The 18923-nt window shown below is 47.8% G+C and overlaps 1 protein-coding gene across 3 annotated transcripts in view; it reads left to right on the top strand.

Moving 5' to 3' along the window:
* ACSS2 (acyl-CoA synthetase short chain family member 2) overlaps positions 1-18651 on the top strand; it is a 29757-nt gene extending 11106 nt beyond the window's left edge. For 2 of the 3 annotated variants that reach the window (XM_020998740.2, XM_078150264.1), the window contains exons 3-19: positions 8279-8370; positions 9494-9597; positions 9715-9787; positions 10115-10190; positions 10275-10389; positions 11086-11124; positions 14367-14504; positions 14597-14767; positions 14948-15081; positions 15443-15575; positions 15653-15709; positions 15901-15981; positions 16251-16359; positions 16576-16644; positions 17255-17431; positions 17575-17649; positions 17771-18651. In XM_020998740.2, the coding sequence (XP_020854399.1) occupies positions 8279-8370; positions 9494-9597; positions 9715-9787; positions 10115-10190; positions 10275-10389; positions 11086-11124; positions 14367-14504; positions 14597-14767; positions 14948-15081; positions 15443-15575; positions 15653-15709; positions 15901-15981; positions 16251-16359; positions 16576-16644; positions 17255-17431; positions 17575-17649; positions 17771-17898 (1771 nt within the window). In that variant the 3' untranslated portion in view covers positions 17899-18651. The remainder of the gene's footprint in view (positions 1-8278; positions 8371-9493; positions 9598-9714; positions 9788-10114; positions 10191-10274; positions 10390-11085; positions 11125-14366; positions 14505-14596; positions 14768-14947; positions 15082-15442; positions 15576-15652; positions 15710-15900; positions 15982-16250; positions 16360-16575; positions 16645-17254; positions 17432-17574; positions 17650-17770) is intronic. The other variant, XM_020998741.2, reaches the window with a different exon arrangement.
* The last annotated feature ends 272 nt before the right edge of the window (positions 18652-18923 follow it).

Below are 18923 nucleotides of genomic sequence, written 5' to 3'. Positions count from 1 at the left end.
GCTCTAGAATTTGTTTAGAGCCATTTTTTTACAGGTATTTGGAAGGCTTTGGGGGAGAGCTCATGTAAGTCACTGCTTTCACTTCACCATGTTGGCTCTACCTCTGAACTTAATCGACAATTAGGTTGTGAGGCTAAGAGACCAGGAGGATGATGTTGCCTTCGCAATAATAAGAAAGTTAAAAGAGGAAGGGTTTAGGGGAAAAGATAATGAGTTCAGTTTTGAACATGTTGAGTTTAAGATTTCTATTGGATATCCATTTTGAGATGTTTAAAAGGTAGTTGGATATATGAGATTGGACATCAGCAGAGAGGTTAGGACAGAGTAGGCAGTTTTGAGAATCATCAGCATAGAGAGGTTAATTAAATCCATGGGGGCTGATAAGATCACCAAGTGAAGAAGTATAGAGGGAGAAGAGAAGAGGGCCTAGGACAGAGCCCTGAGGGATGCCTATGGCAAGAGGGCGTGATCTGGATGAAGATTCAGTAAGAGACTGAGAAGGAATGATCAGACAGCTAGGAGGAGAACCAGAAGAGAGTAGGGTCCAGAAAACCTAGAGAGAAGAAAGTATCAAGGAGGAGCGAGTGATCAACAGTGTCAGAGGCTGCAGAGACTTCAAGGAGAACGAGGACTGAGAAAAGACTATTGGATTTGGCTACCAAGAGACCATGAGTAACTTTGGAGAGAGCAGTTTTGGTGGAATGATGAGGTTGAAGCTGAATTTTTAGGGGTTAAGAAGAGAGTGAGAGGAGAGGAAGTGGAGGCACCTATTGTAGATGAGCTTTTCCAGGAGATCTGCTACAAAGGGCAGGAGAGATACAGGATAACAGGATGGAAAGATCAGGGGACAGGTTTTTTTTTTGTTTTGTTTTTGAGACTGAAAGTAATATAGGCATGTTTATAGGCAGTAGGGAAGGAACTAGTAGACAGAGATTGAAGATAAGTGACAGTGAGGATGACAGAGGGAATAGTCTGTTGGAGAAGACAGGATGGAATGGGATTGCCTGTATAGGTAAAAGGGTTTGTCTTGACAAGAAGTGGGACTGCCTCATTGAGATAGGGTTGAAGGAGGAGATAGCAGCAGAAGGCATCTGAGTGATGTGAGATGAGGAACAGGAGAGGGAGCATTTGGTGGATGGCCTCAATTTTTTATGTAAAATATGAAGCAAGGTTCTCAGCTGAGAGAGTAGGAGGAGGGGGAGCCATGGGAAATTTGAAGAGGGATGAAAAGGTTTGGAAGAGCCACTGGAGAGTGGAATAGTGAGTTGGTAAAGAAGGTATAGTAGGATTGCCTAGCAGCAGTGAGGGCCCAATTGAGGTGACATACCATATATTTATAGTGGACCCAGTCAGAACAATTTCTTGATTTTCTCCACCTTCATTTAGTAGTACTTGTGTAGGAGTGAAGGCAGCAGATGGTGGGGGTTATCCAAGGCTGAGGGTTGGCAGGGTGCAGTTGGCAGTGTGTTAAGGGGTCCGAGGACTCAAGAGAAGAGGACAGTGTAGAGTTGAGCTGGGCAACCAAAGTTTCAAGATGGAGAAAAGAGGAGAGAGTGGCTAGTGAAGGGCTGACAGCCTGGAAGAAAATTGAGAGTCAAAGCATTGGAGGTCATGGTGTGGAAGAGCAAGATTTGGTATGAGAAGGCAGAGAGGCAGAAAGCCAATAGATTATGGTTAGATAAGGAGATTTGAGAATTCTGGAATGTGGAGGTGGTACACATGGCAGTGATGGCAAGATCAAGGGTATGATCATCTTTGTGTGTGGCTGAGGTGGGGTGGAGGGGTAGGTCAGCTTGCAAACGACTGTGTACAAACAAGCTATGGTGTTCCTTTCGATATGCCATGCTGTCTCTCTGAGGGCCAGGGCAGACAGGTACCTGAGCTCTCTTGGCAGGAGGCCTGAGGGGTAGGCAAGAGAGCTCTGGGTCTAGGACTGAAATAGCCTGAGGAGGGGTGGGGTGGTGTTGGGGCAGGAATGAGACACCAGGGCAAAGCAGTAGAAAAGGACAGTGTGACACCAGCTGGCCAAGACTGAACTCCATAGATGGGGCAGGGACCCTTCCTTCTCATCTCTGTGATGCAGTAGGTTTAGTAAAGTACCTCTCTTGAGGTAGTCATATGACTTAGAGCAGGGAGTGACCTTAGAGTTCATCTTGTGCAAGATCCAGGAGCTAGAAATCAGCAGAGCAAGGATTTGAACAGACATCCAGCGCTCTTTCCACTAGACTGTGCAAACCCTTTATTTGAAGGGGAAGAAACTAAGGTCACAGCCAGAAAATGGCAGAGCCAGGTCACCTGGCTCCTAGTCTAGGACTCTTTTTTAGAAATTGTTTAATTTTTGTTATTTTGTACCTGACAAATACCAATTAACACAAACATTTCCATACCCCAAGAAGAACTGAAAAATAGGATTATATACAAAACAGCAAATCTCTGTTATGAACCCAGTACTTTTTATTTCCTCACTATACCTCCTCATCCAAGTTCCCATTTTCAGCTGCCCGTTCACAGAGCTTGAATGATAGACATCTTCAGGACCAGCTTCTCAGCTCCACCTGCTTCCTCAGGTCTATTTGTGATAACTCATGACTCAGGTGCCTTTCTCTGCTCCACCCCATATAACTTTCCACAATCTCATAGCATAATAGGACAAATGATTAAATCTACAGTAGTAAGGCAGACCATTTCTACTGGTAATAAAAGGATTATTTTATGTGTGGGTCACCTGGGCCCTTTCTTTACTGGTTATGAGAGTCAGGGCTTTCACTTCCTCATTTGAAAGAGGCCATTTAGATGAGATGTGAGGTAGGTTAAGAAGCTCAGAGCTTGCCCAGCTTCACCTTGCCCACTGACTGTTCTTCCCTGTCCTCCTGAGCCAAACCCTAATCCAGATTCTGAGGGTAGGAGGCATCAAGGTTATTGCCGTCCTTTGAAAAGAAACAATTAGGGGGGCAACTAGGTGGATGGAGTACCAGCCCTGGTGTGAGGAGGACCTGAGTTCAAATCTGGCCTCAGAAACATAACACGCACTAGCTGTGTGACTCTGGGCAAGTCACTTAACCCCAATTGCCTCACTAAAAAAAAAAAAGAAAAAATAAAAGAAACAATTATCTAATGGGTGTTAGGAATTTTCCCAGAGTAGTTCCTTCACGCTGCAAACTCTGGGGTTTGTGTTGTGTGGCAGGAGGGGAGACAAAAGGATGAAACCTGTTCCTATGTAGTGCCTGGTTAGAGAAACAGGACTCATACATGGTACAGTCAGAAAATAAGATCAGACAGGATAGAATTAGGTGCATGGTTTAGGCTCACAATTGCTATAGAAACTCAGAAAGGTCAGTGATCATTATGGGCTAAAGTAATTGTGGAAGGCTTCATGTAAGAGGTACGATTTGAAGCTTGATTAAAACTTGGGGAATCTTCTGTCCGAGGGCCATTTTAGCCCTGCTGATGGGAATTGAGCCTCCTTGTGAGCCTGTTTTGCTTGGATTATAGGTTAAAGCTGCCACCTGGGCAGCTAGGTATCTTAAACAACATTGGGCCCCGCATTCAGGAAGACCCCAGTTAAAATCCAGCTTCAGACACTTAGTTACTAGCTGTGTAATCTTAAGCAAATCATTTACCCTCTGTCTGCCTCAGGGCCTTATCTGTAAAATGGAAACAATAAAAGCACTTACCTCCCCGGGTAAACGTCAGTATTTGTCAAAGAACTTAGCATAGTGCCTGACACATAGTAAGCACTTTAAATGCCTGTTTCCTTCCTTTCCTAGGCAAGGTTGGAAATCTGTCTACCCCTTAGGCTGGGCTTTGGGACATATGTTTTGACCCCTGCTAGAGGAATAGTGTTTATGGCTGGCCTAGAGCTGCATTTTCTCAGAGAAAGTTAACACTAGGAGAAATGGGATGACCATATCAGTAATTCAGGATAAGAATGGATTGGCATCCCTTATGAGCATGAAAGGAAATGGCTGTACATGTGTTTCATACATGCAAGTATGTTTGTGTATGCCTTTTCATCTGTGCACATTTGGGTAGGTTTATGCATAAGGTATGACTGTTTCATGCAGGCTGGTGTTGAAGTAAAAAAATTAATACTAATAATATACTATGTGTTTAAGCACCAGCTTGCCAGAAGTTATTTATCATTAATCTATATCCAAGTCATTCCTAACTTAGAGAGATGTCCAAACTGACATAGTTCCCCATATCCTCTGACATGACTCTCTGCCTCAAGATTTCAGTTAACATTTATAAGAATCTGGAACCAAGAAAAGATGTTTTAAAATTCCCTTTGGATTAACATTTCATAAGTGAGTGATCAAGTCACCATCTCATGTCTCCAGGACCATTTCCCTCACTCCTGGAGTTAAACAAAGGGGCCTCCTTCCTTCTGTCTTACTCCTTTCTCAATGGAGGAGGGTGAGTGCTAGCCCTCAATCACTTCTGTGGACAGGTAAAGAGCAGACTGCCCTTAGATAGGTCAATAACCAAATCATGTTAGCGGGGGGAAAGGCAATGTTGTGAACAAGATGAGTTCTTCTTTATTAAAAAGTTTGGTACTACTCTTAATCCATATAAAATATTATTTCTTAATTTTTCTAAAGAAGCCAAAAAAAGGATTTTTTTTTTAGTGAGGCAATCAGGGTTAAGTGACTTGCCCAAGGTCACACAGCTAGTACATGTCAAGTGTTTAGTCTGAGGCCAGATTTGAACTCAGGTCCTCCTGACTTCAGGGCCAGTGCTCTATCACACTGCACCACCTAGCTGCCCCAAAAAGGAATTTTTTAATATGTCCTCATATACATGCTGGTTCGTGTGGAGGGAGCATGCACACATGTTAGTTCATGTGCATTCAGGTGAGCATGGGTGTGTGGAATGGGAGGTACTGCTTTTTGAAAAGTACCCTAATTGATGCCTTGAAGAGACTTTCCCAAGGCTCTCTGCTACCATGTATTTGGCCAGGATATGGTCTTTCTACCCTGAACACTTTAGGCACTGGTTCATGGATCTAAGCTCCATGTATTTGGCCTGGGAATTCAAGTTGTTTCCTGATTCCTAAAAAGCCTCCTCAGTGTTCCAGGTTTGGATTGAAGTGAGGAGTGTGGACTTCCGCTTCCATGAGCCAAGATGGTGGAGTGAAAAGGTAGTCACTCTCACCCTCCCCTATCAACCTCTGATAACCCAGAAAATATCACCCTAGGGAGAAAAAAAAAAAACCTGGAACAGCTGAACTAGAAGAAGGACGGGGAGCAGCAGTGCAGCAACCCAGGAAACCAGTCTCCCAGTGCTTCAGCAAAAATAAGGGAAGCAGCACTACAAAAGGCCCCTGGCAGATAAGCACCCCACAGCATTCATCTGAAAGGAGCTGAAGAAAACAACCTTGAGTCTTTGTAAAGTCCTAGCCTTGCTGATTCCAACCCAATAACTCCAACTGTCAACCAGAAGGAGATCCTGAAGCCCAGGTGTTATAGCAGGCAAACACCAACACCTGGACCTCCAAGTGCCTCAGTGGGGGTGGGGAAACCGGTGGAAACTAGCTCAGAAAACCACCAGGTGCCTCGGCACACTACCACAAAGGAATCTCCCAATGCATTAGCAAAAAACGAGGGAGGCAGCATTGCAAGGGGCCCCAGGCAGATAAACACCCTGCAGCACCCATCTAAAAGGAGCTGAAGAAAGCTAAAGGAAAGGAAAAGCAGGCAACCTAGAATTGCCTGAAAGTTCCAGGCTTGCTGATTCCAGCTCAACACGAGGTAAGCTGCCAGAACTCTACAGCCTCCAACTGCCAACATAAGAGGCCCCAGCATGCAAAGCCAGTAACCAAGACCTAGGCTCCCAATACAAGAAGCTTGGGTCAGTGTCCTCTGTTCCCCAGCAGGAGAGCTCAATCTCTTTAAAGGCCAGGGAATAAAGAAACACCATGAGTAAAAAGAAATGTACCATAGATTCATATTATGAGAAGAGTGAAGAACAAGGCAGAAATTCTGAAGAGGACAGCATTGTCAACAAACCCACATCTGGAACATCAAAAGGGAATATGAACTGGTCTGAAGCCCAAAAAGCCTTCTTAGAAGAGCTCAAGAAGGATTTTAAAAGTCTAATGAGAGAGGTAGAAGAGTCCTTAAAAAATACAATTGGCCAATTGGAAAAAAAGTACACTGAAGAAAACAAATCCCTTAAAAATACAATTGGCCAATTGAAGAAGGAAGTACAAAAACTAACAGAAGAAAACAATCTGTTAAAAACTAGAATTGGACAAATGGAAACTAATGACTCTATGAGAGAGCAAGAATCAGTCAAACGGAAATTAAAAAATGAAAAAATGGATGAAAACTTAAAATACCTCATTGGTAAAACAGCTGACCTGGAAAATCAATCCAGGAGAGACAATTTAAAAATCACTGGACTACCTGAAAATCATGATGAAAAAAAGAACCTGGACAGTATCTTTCAGGAAAACATAAAGGAAAACTGCCCTGAAGTCCTAGAACCAGACAAAGAATACACCACTCACCACCAGAATTGACAACGCCAAGGAGTATAGTAGCAAAATTCCAAAATTACCAGATGAAAGAGAAGGTACTGCAAGCAGCCAGAATGAAATAATTTAAATATCATGGAACCACAGTCAGGATTACACAGGACCTTGCAGCTTCTACATTAAAAGACCGCAGGGCATGGAACATGATATTCCTTTAAGGCAAAGGAGCTTGGATTGCAGCCAAGGATCAACTACCCTGCAGAAATGAGCATGATTCTTCAAGGGAGAGATGGATATTCAAAAAATAGGGGACTTCCAAACCTTCCTCATAAAAAGACCAGAGCTCAACAAAAAATTTGATCTTCAAGTCCAAGATTCAAGAAAGACATAAAAAAGGTAAATGGGACAGAAAGATACAAAATGTTAATAAGGGCGGACTGTTTGCATCCCTACAAGGGAAGATGACACTTGCAACTCTTGAGAACTGTATTGTTATTACACCATGTTAAAGGAGTATACATAAAGGGGGTGGATATTAGTTGACTTTGATGTAATGATAAAAAAAATCTAATCAAGTGGGTTAAATGGATCCAAGTAAGTGGATTAGTCTGATCTTAGAAAATGTACTGAGAAAGGAGGAGGCAGACAAGGGTAAATTACATTACAGGAAAAGACAGAAAATCCTATTACAGCAGAGGGAAAGAAGGGAGGGGTGAGCATGTTTGAACCTTGCTTCATCAGATTTGGCTCAAGAAGGGAATAACATAATCAGTTAGGTATGGAAATCTAACTTGCCCTATAGGCAGTAGGAGAGAAAAGGGGAAAGAAAAGGGAGGGAAGAAGCAGTGGGAGTGAAGGGGAAGAGGGGGGAGGAGGATAATAGAAGGAAGGAGAGACTGAAGGAGGTGGTGGTCAAAAGCAAAGTACTGGTGAGGGGGAAGGGAGAGAGGAGAAAGAAAAGCATAAACAGGGGGAAAAAGGATGGAGAAAAAGACACAGATAGTAATCATAACTGTGAAAGTTGAATCGCTGTCTTTTTTTTCCTCTTCTGTTGAGTTTTGTTTCCTCTTTCTGATTATTCCTCCTATTGGTTTTAATTTTTACTTACACCTTCACTAATGTGAAAATATGTTTAATAGGAATGTAAATGTATAGCCTGTATCAGATTGTGCACCGTTTTGGGGAGGATGGTGGGGAGGAAGCGGGAGAAAAATTTTAAACTCAAAAGCATGCAGAAGTGATTGTTGATAAATCAAAATAAATTAATAAAATATGCAAAAAAAAAAAAGTAGAAGAAGTGAGGAGTGTGATGACTTGCTCAGCCCAGCAGTGCTTTAGCTTCTGAAGCCCTTGATGAGGTTAGGACAGTCTCATCCTCATCAGATGGGAGAGAGCACATTCCTGGGCCTTGCTTCTCCCCCTTTTTACTCCACCACCTCAGGTGCTTGTTGTACCTGTCTCCATGTGAAAAAGTCCTAAGTTTGGAGGCCCTGAGGAGTTTTCGTCCTGGCTTTCCCACTGTCCCAGTCCCTCTTCTGAACAGCCCTGGCAGGGAGGAAAGAAGAGGGAGGGATAATCACCCTGTCTTACTGAGGCTCAGAGAGGGATAATGTCTTTCCCAAAGTCACACAACAAGTGTAACCATCTGGAGCACAGGAGTGTGAGCAATAGCCCTGACAGAGGAGATCTTGGAGGTCAACTTGCCTGCCAGCAGGTTGAATACAGGGATTTAGCTTTGTGGTTTTCCTTGGAGATTTCCAAAGTATCTCTGTTGACACAAGTTCCTCTGGTGTCTCTCAGGGAAGGCAATGAGCCTGGGGAAGCCACCCAGATCACTTACCAAGAGCTCCTGACCCAGGTGTGTCGGTGCGCCAATGCCCTCCGGAAGCAGGGTAAGTACTGATGGTTGCATAAGGCAAGGCAAATCAGAAAGCATTTGGTGGTGCCTGTGGTGTTCCAGGCATTATGCTAAGCACTGGGGACGCAAGGAAAGGCAAACAGAGAAAAAGAAAGCAGCTCCCCCTTGCAAGCAGTTCATGATCTGATGGGACAGAGAGCATGCAAACAACTATGTACAAACAAAGTATAGAGAGGAAAAAATGAAAGTGATCTCAGAGAGAAAGTCCTAAGATTAAAGAGCATTAGGGAAAGCATCTTGAAGAAAGAAGCCAGAAGATGGAGATGAGGAGAGAGAAGTGTCAGGCATGGAGGACAGTCAGTGAAAATGCTAAGGTTAAATGTTAGGGTTAAAGATGTGGGGTGTAAGAAGACTGGAAAGTTTAAGAAGGGGCCACATTTATGAAGGGCTTTAGAGATCAAACAAGATTTTATGTTAGGAGTTTATTGAGTGGGAGGAGGTGGGTGGGGTGACATGATTCTATCTGTACTTTAGGGACATTAAATTTGGAAGCTGAGTGGAGGATGGACTGGAGTGGGGAAAGACTTGAGGCAGGGAGAACAACTAGCAGGCTATTGCTATGGTCCAGGCCTGAGGTGATATGGGCCTACACCAGAGTGGTGGCAGTGTCAGAGAAGAGGACTTGGCAACAGATTGGATATGGGGGGTGAAGAAGAGTGATGAGTTGAGGATGACACTTAGGTTTTGAGCCTGGGACGCTGGGAGGTTCATGGTAATAGGGAAGTTAGGAAGAGGGAGGGTTTAGGGGGAAAACAATGAATTTAGTTTGTATATGTTGAATTTAAGGTGTCTTCAGAATATCCAGGTAAAGATGTTCCGTGGGCAGTTGGAGATTCAAGACTGGAGGTCAGCAGAGAGGTTAAGGCTGGATAAGTAGATGTGAGATCTTTCTATCATCAGCATAGAGATGATAATTGAATCCGTGAGAGCTGATGGTATTACCAAGTGAAAGGCCTCAGACAGAACTCATTGTGACACACTCATGGGCCCAGGAGACTGGAGAGGGGCATAAGACTGGGAGAGAGTAAGCCAGCGGGGACAGCTAGCTGGAGAGTGGGGAGATCCAGAAGCCCACAGGCCATGTCTCCTGATTGCAGGCATTCGGAAGGGTGACCGTGTATCCATCTACATGCCCATGATTCTGGAGCTGGTGGTGGCCATGCTTGCCTGTGCTCGTCTTGGCGCGTTGCATTCTATTGTGGTAGGGGTCTTAGGGGACAGAAAGTGTTGGGTGGGGGATGCTAGAAGCTCTGGGACCTCAATACAGCTCATTTCCTTACCCCAAGACCCCACGCTCAGTTTCCCCTTACTCCCTCAGTTTGCAGGCTTTTCAGCTGATTCCCTATGTGAGCGGATCCTGGACTCAAGCTGTAGCCTCCTTATTACAGCAGGTGACTGGCTCCTCCCTAGCTAGGCTAGGCTGGCTCTTCTAGGCAACCTTCCAGCTCCTGGTTGGCTCTTCCCACGTTGGGGTGGGAACAAGGGAGGAGGGGGAGGAGGAGGAGGAGCAGGGCTGCACTGAATCTTGGAAGGTTATAAGTGAAACTCCTATATGGACACTCTGATGGGAAGACCAGTAGCTGTTCAGGAGGGCCCCCTTCCAAGTGCTTCCCCCCTCACCTGTCCCTCCTCTGGCACTGGCCCCATTGGCTGAGGCCTTCTTGTGCCTCTGGCAATTAGGGAGGGAGCTGGGAGCATAATGCCCACTCTTCCCACAGATGCCTTCTACAGAGGAGAGAAACTAGTGAACTTGAAGGAGCTTGTGGATGAGGCCCTGCACAAGTGCCGGGAGAAGTAAGTGTTCTACTCTGGGTTCCCTTAGGTTCTCCTTGGGTTCTCCCCACTATCCTACCTCACTGGGTCTTCTTTGTTCTCTAGGGGCTTCCCTGTGAAGAGCTGCATTGTAGTCAAGCACCTTGGCCGAGCAGAGCTGGGCACGGGTGATTCTCCCAGCCAGTCCCCACCCTTGAAGAGGGCCTGCCAGGACCTGCAGGTAGGCCCCTCTTTCCCACCTGCCCTCATCTATGTCTCTGACTATCACAGTATTATCATAATTACTCCTGGGGCAACTCAGGCAAGGAGAGGAATGTAGTGAGGGAGAATGGACAGTGTCCACAGCAAGGAGATAGCCTGGCTTGGGAGGCTGTAGTATGTATATATTGATTGGGGATGGGGGGAGGCAGCAGCATTGAAGTACCATTTGGGAGCCTCCAGCTCCCTGGGGGTTCTAGTTGGCATGAAATCTCTAGGGGGGCAGTATCCATTCTTTGTGAGCTTTTGGCTTCATCTGGGCAGTATTGACCTATGAGATTGGGGACTGACCCTCTTGGCAAGGTCTGCTTTGTAGTTGGCCCTTGTGGTGAGCCCATGTGTGGAGGTTGGGGGATGCCCCGCCCCCTTTATTAGAAGGTCCTCCAGAAAAGAATCTTGGAAACTCAGTGGTTCTTTGTTCACCCGCTTTTGGCTGGAAAATGATAGAGATTAGGTTTGGGCCTATAGACCTAAGAGCTAAGTTTGGGGCAGCTCTGAGGTCACAGGGTTCCTGAGGTGGGAGATCAGAGATCTTGGGGGGGGCAGTCAGAGGAGTGGCTGAGGAACCCCTGGGTGGTGGCTTGGGTTGGGGATCTTAGTTCCATCCCTTTGTTACTTCCCTCCCCTACTCACCAGCCTCTCCATGGGCTTTTAACAGGACAAAACGAAAGCGAAACCCATGTCCAAGAGGCCCCAGGTATCCACTGTCCCAGGCACTGCTTCACTGTGCCATTATCTGTGTGTCCATCTGCTTTGCACCTGCTTGCCTTGTTCATGTGGATTTGAGCTTGCTTCGTGGTCCCTGAGACCCCTGCTGACCTTAGTCTGGTCATCAGCCACTACACTGTGCATCTGCTTCTAGGGCTTAGCACAGTACTTGGCACATAGTAGGAGGTCAAAAAATGCTGTTGGATTCTGACTGACCGGGCAGGATAACAAAATGAGGCACATCTCTCTGGGAAGGGAGCCCGGTAATTGGTAAAAAAATAAAACAAAAACAGAAAAAACAAAAAAACCAATACAGTGGGAGGGGTTAAGGAGGCCTGGGTTCTAACTCTGATACAGTCCGTCATTGGCTATGTGCCCTTGCACAAATCTTTTCAATTCAACACGCATTTGTCTAGTGCTTGCTGTATACAGTGTCCTGAGCGAGGTTCTGGGGATACAAAGACAGAAATGGAAATCCCTCCCCTGCAGGTGCTTACATTCTTCTGAGCCTCGGTTTGCTCATCTGTAAGCAAGCTAAGGAGGTGGAATTTAGTTACAGGAATTAGAGCTTGAAAAGAACGTAGAGGCCGCCTCTTTTACAGAGGAGGCAAGGAGTGGCAGTGAGCTGCCCAAAGCTGCACCATGGGTTTGTGGCAGAGCCAGAACTCTGGGGCTGTTCCAGACCTGTGCGAGGCGGGCAGTCCTGCTGGAGACATAGGACCAGAGGAGAGTCTGCTGGGAGGGCAGGGTGTGCATGCCCACAGGCATATGGAATCAAGTCCTAGATGGGGTAGAGGTCCCTGCATAGTTCAATAGTTCATATTTAAGAGAGATTCAAAATCAGAGAAGAATGGACTTTGTGAGCTACAGCATTTGAGAAATCCTTTTTGGAGGAGGAACTTGAATGATGATAAAACTAGGGCTGTTACTTTAAGGGATCTCCCTGAAGGCTCTTTTGGTAGCAGTGTTGGTGTTGGTGGGGTAGAAAACCAGAAGCCCTGGCTGCTTTGGTTTCATATGTCCCACAGTCCTTTCAAACCCTGAATCCTGAACTTGGCCTGTTTCCCTGCAGGTGGGTCTCAGATTAGCCATTCCCGGATACTGGCCTTGAGGCTGGCCCTCGATATATCATGGTATGCAGAGACTACTACCTGACCTCAGTCCAGATTAAATGAACGGCTAAGCTGTGTGTGTGGGGAGGCATACAGGGAGGGGAGACAAGTAGAAGCCATGGGGGTGAGCAGAGGATGCTATTCACTAGCACTGGACAGTGGAGTTGCATCACTTTTCCTGCCCCCAAAAGGCCATTTTAGGACAAACTTGAGGCCCTCAGACCCTCACCCAGCGTATAAACTAATTTCCCCGAGAGGTGACATAGTTTGAAAGTATAAGCAGATTTAGGGAGGTTTTTGATAGATTGCTGGACAGAAGATACACAAGGCTGAGAAATTTGGATGTTCGGGGACATTATGGGAGGACGGCTATTGTGAGGGACACCATCAGTGACTGTCTTCTGGGCTGTCTCTGGAACTGATCCATTTCCAAAGCCTGACCCTATAAACAGAAGTCTCTGTAGGCATCCTGGCCTGGGACAGGGGGCTTCAGACACAGATGCCCAGGCTCACAAGCAGCATGTGTGCACAAAGTCCTCCTAAGCTCTTCACGGGGAGGTGAGGGAGGTCCTGCCTACTCCAGGTAGTAGGAATGACATCCTCCTTGTGGACTCGGGGCTTGGGCTTTGAGCCTTAGGATACAAGGAACTAGAGACTCACACAGAAGCTACCGCAGAGCTAACAAGACTGAGTGGCATCTGGGCCTTTGGGTGCTGACTGGATGCTGCTTCTAGTGTTTGTGCACATGCATTCCTGCTCCTAAGCTGTGGACACTCACGCATCAACATGTTTGTCTGCCTACATTATGTATGTGTATGTGTGTGAGTGTGTTGAGAGCATATTACTGCAGCCTTGGGAGCTGATCCCTGGGGAGCCTGGCAGAACCTCCTGGCATGGACCACTGCCCCTGAGTGAAGTGGTTCTGGGTTGGGAAGGTGAGATAAGGGCCGGGGGGGGCTAGTGCCATACCCCACACTGTTAACCAGTGAAAATTCTGACCCTGCTCACTTTGACTCTTGGGAACGCTGTCAATTCCATGGTCTTTGTTGGGGGTTCTTCCCATTTTCAAGTCCCCATGATTTTATGGAGCACCTACTATGTGCCCTGTGGCCACTGCATTACAGTACTTTCTAGGGGGAAGAAAGAAATGTAGTTTCAGCTCTTGAGCTCATTATGGTTGGGGAGATGTGACTTATACATGGAACTATACCAGAGGAAGGAATTTAGGACTGTTGTTTAGTCTCCAAGCACTGTAGGAACTCTGAGGAGGGAGATCAGAGTAGCTGAGGTGATCAGAGATTGCTTCCCAAAGAAGGGGAACTTGAAGGGTGAACAGGTTTTGGATGGCAGGGGTGTGGTCATGGGAGAAAGGGGAAGTTGTAATAACCCTGGTGGGTCGGTGTAAGAGGAAATGGGGATCAGTCAGAAAGGGGGGAAACCAATTTGGCTGGAGTGGAGGGTTTCGTCAAAGATTGGAGCAGGAGAGTGGGGCTGGGGTATAGAGGGCATTGAGTATCAAGCAGAGATGCTTGGAGTCACCCTAGGTTCATGGGCAGGGAAAGGACATCTGGGCCTGTTTCCCCATCTGCCAAATGAAGGAGCTATTGGTGACCGCTAAGGGCCTTTTGGCTCTAAATCTGTGCTTTGGGAGGGTTAATCTGGTAGTATGAAGGCCGTGGATCATAGGGGCAAGGCCTGAAAATGGGGGAGACCATCAAGGAGGAAACTATGATGGCAATCCAGAAAGTTGGTTAAGGGCCAAACACAGGATGGTAGTGGCACAAAGGGAGAGAAATGAGATGTGAAAGACACTCAAGAACTAGCTAGGCCCAGTGGCTGGGACCCCCCTCAGGCCATAGTTGGGATTTTGTGTGACAAGTTGAGTGAGGCCCATCCAGGACTCAACAGAAGGATTCAGACAAAGTCCTGACTATGCATCTGTGGGATTTGTGTACCAATCCCAGGTAGACCATGAAGGGGACTGGTGCTATGGCCATTTGGGGAGCCCACGCCTTGGGAATTCCTCTTACCTGGTGACTCAGGCATGTCCTTAGGGCATCTGTCCAAAGCTGCGCTGGACATATTTCTCGTCCTCCCTCCCCTCCTCCTGTCCCTCCAGATCCCCTGGAATCAGGGGGTTGACCTGTGGTGGCATGAGATCCTGGGGGATGCAGGGGAGGAGTGTGAGCCCGAGTGGTGCGACGCAGAGGACCCCCTCTTCATCCTCTACACCAGTGGCTCCACTGGCAAGCCCAAGGTCAGTGCTTGGCAGGGTGAGGGTTGGGGGGACATGTCAATAGGAAGGGACTCTGATGTGCCCTAACCCTTTGCTTCCCACTCCTGCCACAGGGAGTGGTACACACAGTAGGGGGATACATGCTCTACACTGCTACTTCCTTCAAGTATGTCTTTGACTTCCATGAGGATGATGTGTTTTGGTGCACAGCAGACATCGGCTGGATCACTGGGCACTCCTATGTCACCTATGGGCCTCTGGCTAATGGGGCTACAAGTGTCCTGGTGAGACAGGGTGGGCTGTCCAGCCTGGGACAAGGGTCAGGCCCCAAGGATTCCAGGGAATTGGGCCTGGACGGTTTTGGACAGGGAGAGGGGCAGAGGCTCTGGTGGGATAAGGTGTTCCAGGGGGTAGGCCCTGGGGATGGTTGAGGGAACATGGGGTAACATCTTGGTTGTGTGCAGTTTGAGGGGATTCCCACGTACCCTGATGTGAGCCGCTTGTGGAACATTGTGGACAAATACAAGGTGACTAAGTTCTACACAGCACCCACAGCTATCCGCCTGCTCATGAAGTTTGGGAATGAGCCCGTCACCAAGTAAGGCCCAGTCCCTCATGTCACCTTTGCCTTCCTCCTTGGCACCCCTGCAGTGACTCTGAGGCAGTGGAATCAATATTCCTCGTTGTAGAGATGGAGACGCTGAGGCTAGTCACTTTGCTGTGAAAGGGGAGAGAAATAAGCCCCTGCCCTGACTCCATCACAGAGGTGCAAAGTTAGAGGCTTTGAAGACCGTCAAGGCCACTTTCCTTGTGTTATAGAAGGGGAAACTATCAAGTCATAACACAGCCACCAGCTAGGGCCCACATCTCCTGACTCTCAATTCAGGGCTCTTCCCACTGGGCAACAGGGGAACTCGTTAGTGTCCCTGGTGCCCAAATCCTTGCTCTTATCCTCACAGATATAGTCGGGCGTCCCTGAGGGTATTAGGGACAGTGGGTGAACCCATCAATCCAGAGGCCTGGCTATGGTACTACCGTGTGGTGGGAGCCCAGCAGTGCCCTATTGTGGATACCTTCTGGCAGACGGAGACAGTAAGTACAGAGATGCCTGGGAAGTTGGGGGGGGGGGCTGGGATTTGATGTCAGGATTGACCTGTGACCTCCAACAGGGTGGCCATATGTTGACCCCTCTCCCTGGTGCCACACCTATGAAGCCAGGCTCTGCGGTGAGTGAGGCCAGCCTTCCCCCTTCACCCCACCCCCAAGGAAGATAATGATTAAGGGGGGAGTGAAAGGTTAAGGAGTGGTTGCCTCCATGAATTCTGTGGGCCCTGGGTTCCTAGGCTTCAATGGGAAACTGAGGATCCCCTTATCAGTGTCTACCCTTTGCCTACACTGGATCTCCCTGCACCCCCAGACCTTCCCATTCTTTGGCGTGGCACCAGCGATCTTGAATGAGTCTGGAGAGGAGCTGGAAGGAGAAGCAGAAGGTTACCTGGTAAGGCTGCAACTGAGGCCTGGGGTGACGGGGTAGTGTGTAGGACAACGTGACTGAGTCCATAGGAAATGGGACTTGGGTGATATCTGTGATGTGTGACAGGTGACATGGTTCTTTTGGATGATATGTGACAGTGTGGCATGGAAAGGGGATAGATTGTATGTGACTCATGAGACAGGTCACACAGGTAATATCTTACAATATAATGGGTAAGTTGGGCGAGTATGACACTTAACAGGCATGCCAGATATTCCTTCCCTGCCCTTCAGGTGTTCAAGCAGCCCTGGCCTGGGATCATGCGTACCGTCTATGGGAACCATGAGCGCTTTGAGACCACCTATTTCCGGAAGTTTCCAGGCTATTATGTAACAGGGGATGGTGAGCTCTCCTATTTTCCCAGCCTCTGACGTCTTATGGTCAAATCACCCAGAAAAGGCAGGGCTCTACCCTCCGGGTCAGGTAGTATACCTCTCTTGAGCTGCTTAGTTGCAGGACCATCTTCCATTTTCTTCCTTGGGTCTGGGGCCCTGCCTGGGGAGGGTTTCCATTCCAAGAAAGGGGTGTGACCCGGTGTGCTTCCGTGTGCTTCCTAAGGTTGTCGGCGGGATGAAGATGGCTATTACTGGATCACAGGCCGGATTGATGATATGCTCAATGTGTCTGGTGAGGGATGCTGACTTGTCTCATTTGATCAGTCCTTTTTCACACCTTTTTCACACCCTAGCCTCAAGTCTGGGACCATATTTTAGGAGGGATATTGACAAGATGGAACAACCACAAGAAAATAACAAGGATAAGGAGAGAAATCATGACTGATAAAAAGAAACTAGGGATACTCAGCTTGGAGAAGAGTGAACTTTGGGCAGATAGCTGTCTGTAGAGCTGGGATTAGACCTGCTTGGCTTAGACTCACTAGGCAGAACTAGTATAAGGGTAGAGGTTAAAGGGAGGCAGATTTTGGCTAAGCCTGGGGAAAACTTCTAACACTGAGAACTACTCAGAAGTGGAGTGGGCTGCCTTAGGAGCAAATGAGCAGCCTGCTGCCACTAATGGTGTCCCAGCTGAGACCGGATAACCACTCGTTGGGGATGTCAGGCCTGGGAAGGAGGTTGCACCAGGTGCCTTCTGAGATTTAAGCAGCCTTGGACAATCATGATGGCCTTTGTTAAGTGAGGCAGAGTGGATGCAAGTACAGGATCAGTGTGAGCAGCTGAGGGGCTTTGCTCTGAGGCTTGGAGCAAGACTGCCTTCTCACAATGCCTATCCTTGCCAGGTCACCTGCTAAGCACAGCAGAAGTCGAGTCAGCACTGGTGGAGCACAAGGCCATTGCTGAGGCAGCCGTGGTCAGCCACCCCCACCCCATAAAGGGCGAGTGTCTCTACTGCTTTGTCACTCTCCGGGAGGGCCAGAGCTTCACCCCTGCCCTCATTGAGGAGCTCAAGAAGCAGGGTGAGCATCCCTCTCATCCACTGGGGACAGAGAGTGTGGGCTTTGGTCCAGCAAAAGCAAGGACCTTCCTCCCCTGAAAGCCTTTTCTTTTAGTATTGGTGCCTAGCACAAATTCTCAATAAAGGTTTGCTGCTTGATTACAGTTAGAGAAAAAATCAGCCCTATCGCCACCCCGGATTACATCCAGAATGCACTGGGCTTGCCCAAAACACGGTCAGGTAGGCACTCGTCCTCGTTCCTGTGGGTTGACTGGTGCTGACCAATGCTAGTGGGAGCTGTGGAAGGGGGCAGTCAAGGAGGGGGAGCCTGGTGTAACCACAGTCCTATCATGTACCACAGGGAAGATCATGAGGCGGGTACTGAAGAAGATCGCACAGAATGACCATGACCTGGGGGATACGTCCACTGTGGCTGACCAGTCTGTCATCAGCCATCTTTTCAGCCACCGCTGCCAGACGGTCCTATGAGCCAAGGTTCCACCCACAGCTCCTTCTCCAGGCACCCCTGCTTGACTGTTCAAAGTTGTGTCTAACTCGGCACCCCTTGCCAACCCTCACCTACTAGGAGTATTGACAGGAGATGTAGCTTTTACCCTCAGGGCCAGAAGATGTGGGGCAGGGCCTAGTGCCTTCTGTCCTTGACAGCCAGGGCACAGGACAGGCTGGACCCCTTCCTCTAGGCCTTGCCAGGAGCTGGAGCCTTTGCCAGAGTCAGGTGATGGAGGGGAGTTGGGGGTGGAAAGGGAGCTGAAGCCCTGCTTGGTCCGTGTTCAGCTGGACTGGGTCACAGGCCCTTCCTCAGGAGCACCAGCACTTGCCTCAGCACCTACCTTAGATCCCTCTTTAGAAACTGCTCCTTATTGACAGTTTGCAAAAGGTGATTTTAAAGAAGAACAAAAACAAAATCCTGCTCCCTTTACTGGTGGAGGCATCAGGAGAGGGAAAGCATGTCCACAAATTCCAGAGGGCACTGACCAGAAACCTATTAGTTTCACCACCTGGAAGGATTGCAACTCTTCCATTTTCTTGGACCCCATTGGTGTTTTCTCCCTGGAACAACAAAACTCAGGACCCCATGATGTCCAGGTCAGGAAAAGTGAGGGGCCATTGCTAGAATTTGTGCTGGTCTCAGGTTTCGTTCCTGCCTCCATCCCACTGTCATGGGGGCTGAAAAATCCCTCAAGCCCTATGGTTGTAGGAATAAAGTCTCTTTAAAATGGAGGGAATGGACATTCTTTCTTGTAGACCTCAAAAGTCCTTTAAGTGTAACTCTACCGCACACCAGTGAGTGAGTCTGCTCAGGGCCTTCCAAAAAGCAGTGACTCTTAACCTGGGGTTCACAGATCCTCCTCAAGGGATTTATAGATAAACTTTAGAGGGTCTGCGAATCTGGATGGGAATAAATAATTCTATCTTTGTTTCACTATTTTTGTTGTTCAGTGATTCCAGTTGTGTCTGCCTCTCTGTGACCCCATTTGGGGTTTTCTTGGCAA

Source organism: Phascolarctos cinereus, unplaced genomic scaffold (genome assembly GCF_003287225.1).
Source record: "Phascolarctos cinereus isolate Bilbo 61053 unplaced genomic scaffold, phaCin_HiC Scaffold_2;HRSCAF=192, whole genome shotgun sequence".
In the NCBI taxonomy this organism is placed as follows: Eukaryota; Metazoa; Chordata; class Mammalia; order Diprotodontia; family Phascolarctidae; genus Phascolarctos; species Phascolarctos cinereus.
Note: the sequence above shows the minus strand (reverse complement) of the source record. Positions and strands in the feature narration are given on the sequence as shown.